General features: G+C 60.8%; 1 protein-coding gene across 1 annotated transcript; it reads right to left on the bottom strand.

Annotated features, from left to right (window-relative positions):
• LOC110257705 (olfactory receptor 10V1-like) lies at positions 6327–8501 on the bottom strand. Its single transcript, XM_021079887.1, has 3 exons — positions 8481–8501; positions 8155–8365; positions 6327–7144 (listed from the first exon to the last, which is right to left on the bottom strand). The coding sequence occupies exons 1-3, from the start codon at positions 8499–8501 to the stop codon at positions 6327–6329; spliced, it is 1050 nt and encodes a 349-aa protein (XP_020935546.1).

The raw sequence follows: 8838 nt of genomic DNA, 5'->3' as shown, positions 1-8838 counted from the left end.
GGGCCCCGTAATAACGTGGCCCCTGGCGTGGGCATCAATGTCCTGGGGAAGGATTAGGAAGAGGGGCCCGGTTAATCTGAGGCCCCCTTTCCTGGCCCAGGCTTCGTGAAAAACTGGGGCACAAAGCGCTGCACGGTCCAAACCAGCAGGGAAAGCCGGTTGAGACAGGAGGTGCTGGAAACCCGGAGTTGGCCAGGGTCCTCAGCAGTCAGCCGGCTAAAAGCAAGGGGAAAGGAAAACCGAGTTAAATGCGCTCAGTCTGCACCGATCTCTCTCTGCCCCTGAGAGGGTAACAGGCCCAGGCCTATGTCTACCTTTAGACCTGATCTCTGCGGGTCTCCGATTCACTACTAGAGCGACCCGGCCACCTGCCGCCCTTAACCTCCCCCCTCGGCACCTTTCAGAACGAACATAGCTAGGACACTGCTGGACACTACGAGCTCCTTGCGTACTGGCCCTTGGTAGGGCTGGGTAGATGGGGCCAGGGACTGGCGGGCCATCTCTGCCTCCACGGGCGACCGGAAAGGCACTGTGAGGGAGCTGGTGGAGGTGAGGTTAAGGCCCCATCTAATACCGACTTTGGACTTTGCCTTGGTCCTTCACGTCATTGCGAGGCCTGCCTCCCCTCCGGCCCTAACCCTTGTCTCTCCCATCAGGTCCCCGCCTCCAGGCCACCTTCCCCCACCGTCTCCCCACCCCCACCAGGCCAGGCCCTGCAGCCCTCTTGGTCCCCCTACCGATCCCCCTCCACAGCCCCCTCGTCCCCATCCCACTGCCTCTCCTAGGTCTGGCCCCCTGGCCACCCGGGCATGCCTCAAATAGGATACAACTGGAACAGCTGGCTTCCTGGCCCTCTGGCTGTGGGCCTGGCATGCCCGCCCAGCCCCGAGGCAGCGTGCGCATCAGGCCACGGCCCAGCATGTCCACCTGGCCCTGGCGCGGGGTGTCCCCCGGGCCCCGCCGGCGCGGCGTGTCCTCCCGGCCTCGGTGCGGCGTGTCCCCCTGGTCCTGCTGCGGCGTGCCCACCGGGCCTGGGGACAGCGTGTCCACCCAGACCTGGTACGGCTTGTCCATCCGGCCACGGCGCGGCGTGTCCACCAGGCCCTGGCAAGACATGCCCACCCAACACAAGCAAGGCGTCTCCGCCCGGCCCGGGAGGGTGCGGCATCCGCGGGGCTTCTCCTGCGGCGGCACCCGCCTCTCCCGCGCCACCTCCACCGGGGCCCTCAGGCCCTTCAGGGCCATCTGGGCCACCAGGTTCATCGGGACCGCCTTGGCCTTCGGCACCTCTGGCCTCACCGCCCGCGCCCGGGGCTGCGGCCTGCATGGCTCCTCCGGCCTCACGTCCGCCCTGTAGGCCCAGGCAGAGCCTCCTGAGGGGGTCGGGCTCCCTCAGGAAGCTCCGCCCCTTGGCAGCTGCCGTCACGGGGGCGCCCCGAGCGCCTGCGCAAACAAGGCCCTGCCGCCACGCCCCGGAAATCCCGCTGGCGAGGCCTCTGGGCACGTGAGTCCCGCCAAGCCTGCGCCCGCTGGCGCCTTCGAGTCTGCTGCGAGCTGGCCAACCTCACGTGTGACCAGCTTGCTGACCGCTGGTCCCCTGTCATCCAGCTTTGGGAATGAGCCACTCGCCCATGGGCCACGCCTGGCGGGCCCTTCGGGCCTCCCACAAGTGTGCGTGCGTGTGCGTGTGTGTGTGCCAGGGCGGGCGAGGTGGGGGGGCGGGTGAGGCCAGGGACGTCTGCCAGCCTGGCAACAGGGCGGAGGAGTGGGGGCGTCCTGGGCTCCAGGCTCACGAACTGCAGTGACCACCCTGCGGGCTGGGGTCTGGCCGGCCAGGTGCCCACTAGGAACCTGCTGGACCCAAGGGCTGCAGGAAGGGGAGCGCCACCCCCGGGACACTCCGAGCCTCTGCCGACACCGACCTCACGGGCTCGCCCTCCCCCAAGAACAACGTCTTGCCCGTTCTGGGGGCCTGGATATGCCAGGGGCCCTCAACTGGGAGGTGACCCTTTGTCTTGCTGGCCTGCTGGGTGCTGGTCTACTTCTGTGTCTGGAAGGGGGTCAAGTCAACAGGAAAGGTACGGGGGGGGGGGGGGTCACGGCAGGGCTGGGGGGTAAGTGTGCACCTCTGTCCCCATACTCCCCCTCTGGCACAAGTCCCCTGCCAAGCTCAGGCTCGCCCACACCCTGCCCCCTGGGCTGGGCGCCACTGCTGCAGGGATCCCAGGTGGGCACCCCCCTGGGAGGGGATCCTGGGTGTGGTTCCCGCCTGCGAGCTAAAGGCCGATGCACTTTCCGCGTCTCAAGCCCTCCAAGTAGCAGCTTCCCTTAACCCGCGTGTGTCCTGTCCCATCCCATCCCGAGACAGCCAGCGCGCCCTAGGAAGCTTCCCCCACACCCCACGTCGGCGGAGGGGCGGGGCCCGGGGAGGGCGGGGGTCCCACGGGACGCTTACTGTGCTAAAAGCCACTGCAAACATAGCAATAAAAACGTCATTTTCCAAAGCTGGCTCTTGCTCCACCTCTGCTGGTCTGGGCTTGGGGTTTGGGGGTGGGGGCGCAGCACCTCCAGCTGCTACGGTGGGGCAAGCATTTGATTTGTTCGGAGGGTCTCTGTGCCCCACACCATGCCGGGAACTGGCAACAGCAGGAAGGAAGCCGGCAGAAAGCTCGTCCCCACAGGGCTGACGTGCGTGGGGAGAAAGGATAACAGTGGAACAGGCCACGGCAGGTGGCTGTGAAGGAATTCAAGAGAAAACACTGGAAAGAGATGTTAGGTCCAAGCCACAGATTTCAGGAGGACTGGATGTGGTCGCCATCATTTCCAGGCTGCCTGTTCCTGCACCTATGTATTTCCACAGACAGGGGTACGCAGCCTGGATGGTGCTGAGTGTCTGAGCCTGGCACTGCGCATGCCCTCTGACTTCACACTGCTGTTTCCTGCCTCCATCCAGTCAGTGCAGGGGGGAGGGGGGCTGGAAGTGCAGGGAAGGTCGCCACCCTGGACACGGCTGTGTGCCAGTGTGGCCGCGATTCCCCAGATAAATGCCTCAGTCTCTTCTCCTTTGGAGGAAAGATTCTTTGGTGCACGCGACTGGTGGTTGAGCGAGATGGAGCAGGAGTGGGTACTGAGCCCTGAATATTAAGCCATTATCACACGTCTCAGTGAAACATGGGGGGGGGGATTTCGTGAAGGAATGCAGCCACACTGAGGCCACGTGTTTCTGTTCTATATGCACTGTTTGTAACAAGGAGGTGTTTATGTATCATACACACAGTGAAGTCGAAATGAAAATACCAGAAGAAAAATTAGATGAACTTTATTAGATTTCTGCATGAGAACGGACGTTTCTAAGCCTACAAGCAATGGAAGAAGAATAACCAACAGCACTGACTGGGTGGCGACCACGTTCCGGTCACTGTTCTAAACAGTAGACACTGAATGAGTCCATTTCATCCTGAAATATACCGACGTTTTCATTTTGGTAAAAGCTGATTGGCCTTTATTTTCTTTTCCAAACTCGCCTATATTTCTCTATTTTTGACAGTGAGCATGGATTACATTTGTAAGCCGAAAAAAAAATTAAGAAACTTCCTCAGAAATTGTTCAGAAAAACTTCTAATTAGTTCCCAAGTGAGCTACTTTGCTGAAGTTTTCATTTTCGTCTTTAATTCACTGGAGGCCGAACTTCCCTTGGAAAGTGCTGCTAATGGGCACCTCGTCTGGATGCCGTGATGCTGTCCCTGAGGTCCTGAGCCTCGGGACCCAGGCTGAGCCCCGCAGGGCCGGCGTGGCACAGCCCCGCCTGGCTTTGTGACTTTGAGCTGCTTCCAAAAAGCAACCCTAATTTCCACACACATGGCTTGTTCTACCTGGAGAGTTACTCCTCCAGAGGACAGCTGACGGCTGACTCCCTCTGCGTTTCATCAGAGTTACACGAGGACGCATTTTGCTCTTCTGCCCCTCGTAACTGCTCACGTACACAGGCACCCGTGTGCACAAACACAAAAAAACCCATGCACACAGCTCGGTGCTCGGGAGCCGCTCCGTACACCATGGGCCCTCCTTTCAGGAGCGCCAGCTCCAAACACTTCGGGGCTGCGTATCAGCCGAGGTCTATGCATTTCTGAATCAGCGGAGACTTGTTTATAGCAACTGCATTTCAAACATGTGATCTGTCATGACTAAGGCCAAGAGGTGACAGGGCCAGGGCACATAAATTCAAGGAATCGATGGTTAAATGGACAAGTCTTTCTTGAATTCCTGCGCTCCTAGTCAGTGTAGCCACCTACAGCTGGGTGTCCTGTAGGACCTGGAGCCCAAGCAGATCCCTCTGCTGGGAAGGTCAGGGGGTTATCACCATGTCACCCTGTCCCACCGGCCCAGGAGAGGGTCTCCCTCCTGCCCGGGGCCCCTGGGGCCCCCTGGTGCCCCCAGACCCTCAGCCCATTGCCTGTCTCTGTCCCCTCCCCACCCGCCCGAGGCTGTATGTCTGGTGCTGTCCCGCCTTCCTCTCGTGGACAGCAAGGCCCTGGGGACGGGAACCCTGCCAGTGACATCCGCTCACCCCAAGTGTGACCTGGACCGAGGCACTAACTCACAGGGGACTGTGGACCAGAAGGCACTTGGGCTGAGCCTGGAAGGAAGCAGAAGATGAGACAGAGGCAGCTGGGAGCAGGCGGGCGAGGCCGGCCCGGGGGAAGGAGGCCGTGGGCGCCTGTGCTTTTGCACACAAGGAGAGAACAGCGCTTTAAAACCCCCGCTCACTGAGTTCCCGTCGTGGTGCAGTGGTTAACGAATCCGACTAGGAACCATGAGGTTGCAGGTTCGATCCCTGGCCTCGCTCAGTGGGTTAAGAATCTGGCGTTGCCGTGAGCTGTGGTGTAGGTTGTAGACGCGACTCGGATCCAGCGTTGCTGTGGCTCTGGCGTAGGCCGGTAGCTACAGCTCCGATTCGACCCCTAGCCTGGGAACCTCCATATGCCTCGAAAGCGGCCCAAGAAAATAGCAGAAAGACAAAAAAATAAATAAATAAATAAAAAAATAAAACCCCCACTCAACACTCGTTAACATCGCACTCGGTTATTCCGAAGGTGGGGAGGGACTTGGGGTGTGGCACCCATCTAAACTCGTCCACATAAAGGGGGGCCTGTGTCCCCTTTGCATGAGGGCGTCACATGGGCTGGAGCGCGATGTCGTGGGTGCTGTCTTTCTCACATGCACCTCCGTTCCCTCTCCATGTAGATGTCACTTAGTGATCATGTCACCTTCCCTTTGACCAACCCGGAGTGGCCACCTGGGTCCCCAGGTCTGAGGGCGCAGGAGCAAGTGCTGCCTGAGGGGGACCCCCGCATTGCTCTGGACAGGGCCCATTCCATTTGGTCTCAATACGGGCCTCTGCCCACACAGCATCCACAGCAGCGACTGTCACCAGGACACACAGGGCCTCTGGTGGAGTCTCGTCTGGTGGCCTGTGGGCCCCTTTGGGGAGGAGGTGGGCTCGGGCCGCTGAGGGAGGCAGTGGGAGGGGCGACTTCAGGGGGGCCGCCGGGGGGGGGGGGGCAATCGCCTGCAGTTCTGTGGTCCGGGCGGGGCTTGGGGGGCTTAGGCCATGAGAAAGTGTATTTTTGACCGAACTCCACGTCTCCGGGGAGGGAGGCGGTCGTGCTGTTCGGCTGTCCAGCGACGCGTCATCAAGGCTGCTTGGTCCCTGACCGTGTAACCACGTGTGGGGGAGCCCGGCTTGGGGTAGGATGGTCCCTCCTCCCTGTCGGGTAACCACTGCGTTCAAGTCAGTTGTTTTATTCTAGTCTTATTAATACGGTGCCTGATTAGTCGTTCAGGAATTATTTGCGGCTAAGCGCTCTGCTGCAGGCAAGGCCGGATCCCGGCCCGTGTCCTCAGCCTGGGCGTGGAGGTGGAGGCAGCAAACACTGCCTTTCTCTATTTTTCGTTCGGGGGCCACCGGCATGTGGATGTTCCCGGGCTGCCGCTGGGGCGTTTGCATTGTCGCATGCATCTCAAGTGATCTCCAGGCCACTTTCTGGTGATGTGGCTGCAGCTCCTGGGCAGGCTCGGGGCCTTGGGCTTCTCTCCCTGCTGGCTCTTTGGCCAGACAAGTGGCTGCTTTGTGTTCTATCAGTGTCTGTGTCCCTGGTGGGTGGGCTTGTCCTCGAAGTGACAGTGAAACCTACACGAAGCCCCCAGAAGCCGCCTTCTTGGAGGGAGGGCGTCGGCACTTGTTCATCCCACTGAGCACAGAGAAGGGGGCGTCAGGGCGGGGTGCCCACCGAACCAGATGGAGGGGCGCAGGACGCAGCTTCCCTTCAGCTCCTGCGCCCAGGGCTCGCCAGCAGTCTCTGGAGGGCTCCCTTGACGTCCTTGTTCCTCAGGCTGTAGATCACAGGGTAGAGCATGGGGGTCACGTTGGTGTAGATCAAGGAGACGATTTTGTCCTGCTCCGGGGCGTAGCATGCCTTGGGGCGGATGTAGATGAATATGGCGCAGCCGTAGTGCAGAAGAGAGACGAGCAGGTGGCCCGCGCAGGTGGAGAAGGCTTTGCTCCTGCCCTCGGCTGCGCGGATTCTGAGGACGGCAGCGAGGATGTGTCCGTAGGAGAGCAGGATCAGCGAGAAGGGAACCAGCAGGATGAACACGCAGACGAGGAAGACGGCGACCTCATTGGCCCGCGTGACCGAGCAGGCCAGGAGGAGCAGGGCGGGGATGTCACAGAAGAAGTGATTGACCTCATGGGACTGGCAGAAGGGCAGGAGGAATATCAGGGTGGTGAGCGTGAGGGAGAGGGCAAAGCCGCCGGTGCCCGCCAGAGCCAGCATCCGCACACACAGCACCCTGGTGACGATGAGGCTGTAGTGCAGGGGCTTGCAGACGGCCACAAAGCGGTCATAGGCCATCACCAGCAGCAGGAAACACTCCGCTCCGCCCAGGGCGATGAAGAGATGCATTTGCAGGGCACAGCCCAGGAAGGGCATCCGCTGGCTCCTGGACAGGAAATTAGCCAGCATGTTGGGGACGATGACCAAAGTATAGCAAATTTCGATGGCCGACAGGTTTCGCAGGAAGAAATACATGGGGGTCTGGAGGCAGGAGTCAAAGAGGGTGATGAGCACGATGGTGGTGTGGCCTGCGAGGGTGACAAGGTGCATGATCAGAAAGAACGCAAAAAAGAAGATTCGTAGTTCAGCCAGGTCCCCAAAGCCCAGGATAATAAAGTCAGAGCTGAAGGTGCGGTTTTCCTGCGCTGGGGCCATCCTCTCTCCTCCTCCGCAGAGCCCGGGGCCGGCAGGGCCGCCTCCTAGCGATTGTCCAAGTCGCGGCCGAGCCTGGAGCCCTTGGCGCGGGTGGGAGCACAGCCAGCCCACCGGGACCTCCGGCCCCCTCCGCCAGGCTTGGCCGCGGTCCTCATCCTCCAAGCTTTTGGAGTCCCGTCCCCTGAGAGTGAAGACGTGCTCAGGGCGATGGTGACGTCCCGTTAGTCCGCTGGGGTCACAGGCAGGGACGGAGACGAGTGAAGTCCAGTACCAAGTGCTTTTTACTAGACCCTCACGGCTGCCTTCCGCCCGCAGGGCGAAGGGCTGTCGCAGGCAGGGCCTGGGCTGAGCTTCGCGGGAATTCCTGTAGGATGAGGCGTCTGGTGAGCTGATCTTAAAGACACTTGTGACCGTGTTGCCCCCCCACCCCCACCACTCCCTGCCCCCGCCCCCGCAAACGCCCAGGATTCCTGCAGCCGAAGTGCTGGGAGAAGGATGAGCCGGGAGGAAGGAGCGAAACCTTTTCTGTTTCAACTCTACTCAGGAGCACGGGGAGCCCGGCCCGAGGTGGGAGCTCCCTCGGGTGCCCACGGCACTCCAGCTGCCCTAACCTTATTGTTTGCCATTGAGTCCTGTAATTTTTGGATTATTTCTCTGTCTATGCCAACAGCCTGTGGGCTCCATGCAGGCCAGAATGATGTCTTACTTAGCCTCTCGGGTAGGGGCAGCGCTTGTTATACTCTTGAGAAATGTGGGTGAAGTCCCTGCTTCCTCTACAGTGAGGACGGAGGCAGCCGTTGGGGGGGCCCAGCAGAAATGCTTGACTTAATGGCTACATGAGAGTGGGGAGGCTTCGACGGGGCGCCCGTGCGGAGGTCATGACCGTCCAGGGAGGCTGGCGACTGGGAAGAGCAGAGGGCACGGCGCCGGGCCGGCTCGCTGGGTGGGAGTGAGCTTGGCACAGCCAGGAGCCAGTCGGGCTGGGAATGAGAACTCTCAGGGTGACGCTGGGCTGCTGGCCAGCCGGACGGCAGGGGCCTGTAGGGCCGGGGCCTGCTGATGGCCACAAAGTGGCCACAGCGGTTTGAGCGGGTCTGTGTCCGGAGTGTGGGAATAAGAGCAGGCACCTTCCTGGACGTCGGGGCACCTGTTCGCTTCTTTCTTCCCCTAGCTGGACCCAAGTTACACGTAGGAAGCCTTGTACTTCACTTTCGCTCTCTTCCCGTGCATCCCCCGATATTCTAGAGAGCTGATGAATCTGAGGGCACCAAGACTTAAGGGCCTCGTAGCCCTGGAGTTGTCACCTAGAGGACGCGAGGTCACTGCAACCTGCAAACCATCCTGATGTTAGGGTTGCTTGGGATTCTAGCGTTCCAGCCGCGGGCACGTTACTCTGAACATGAGTTGGTTTTATTGACCTACTGGGCCCCTAGGGCCTTTGAGCTGGACGGGTCCCTGCACAGCAGAGGGTCCTGAGGTCTTCTTCCCGGGGTGACCCAGCTCTCCCCGCCCCCAGCCCGCCACCTCCCCGGCCTCGGCGTGCTTTCTGGGCCCACGGTTGTCTTCC

Source organism: Sus scrofa, chromosome X (assembly GCF_000003025.6).
Source record: "Sus scrofa isolate TJ Tabasco breed Duroc chromosome X, Sscrofa11.1, whole genome shotgun sequence".
NCBI lineage: Eukaryota > Metazoa > Chordata > Mammalia > Artiodactyla > Suidae > Sus > Sus scrofa.
This window is presented reverse-complemented; position numbering and strand designations above follow the sequence as displayed.

Bases quoted from the DNA above. Each gene is read 5' to 3' on its own strand.
- LOC110257705 (XM_021079887.1), bottom strand. From the start codon at position 8,501: ATGCACGGGAAGAGAGCGAAA. The intron at 8,366-8,480 runs GTGAAGTACAAG...CTCCGGACACAG, and splicing joins TGCACGGGAAGAGAGCGAAA to ACCCGCTCAAACCGCTGTGG. The intron at 7,145-8,154 runs GTCATGACCTCC...TCACCCTCGCAG, and splicing joins GTCGCCAGCCTCCCTGGACG to GCCACACCACCATCGTGCTC.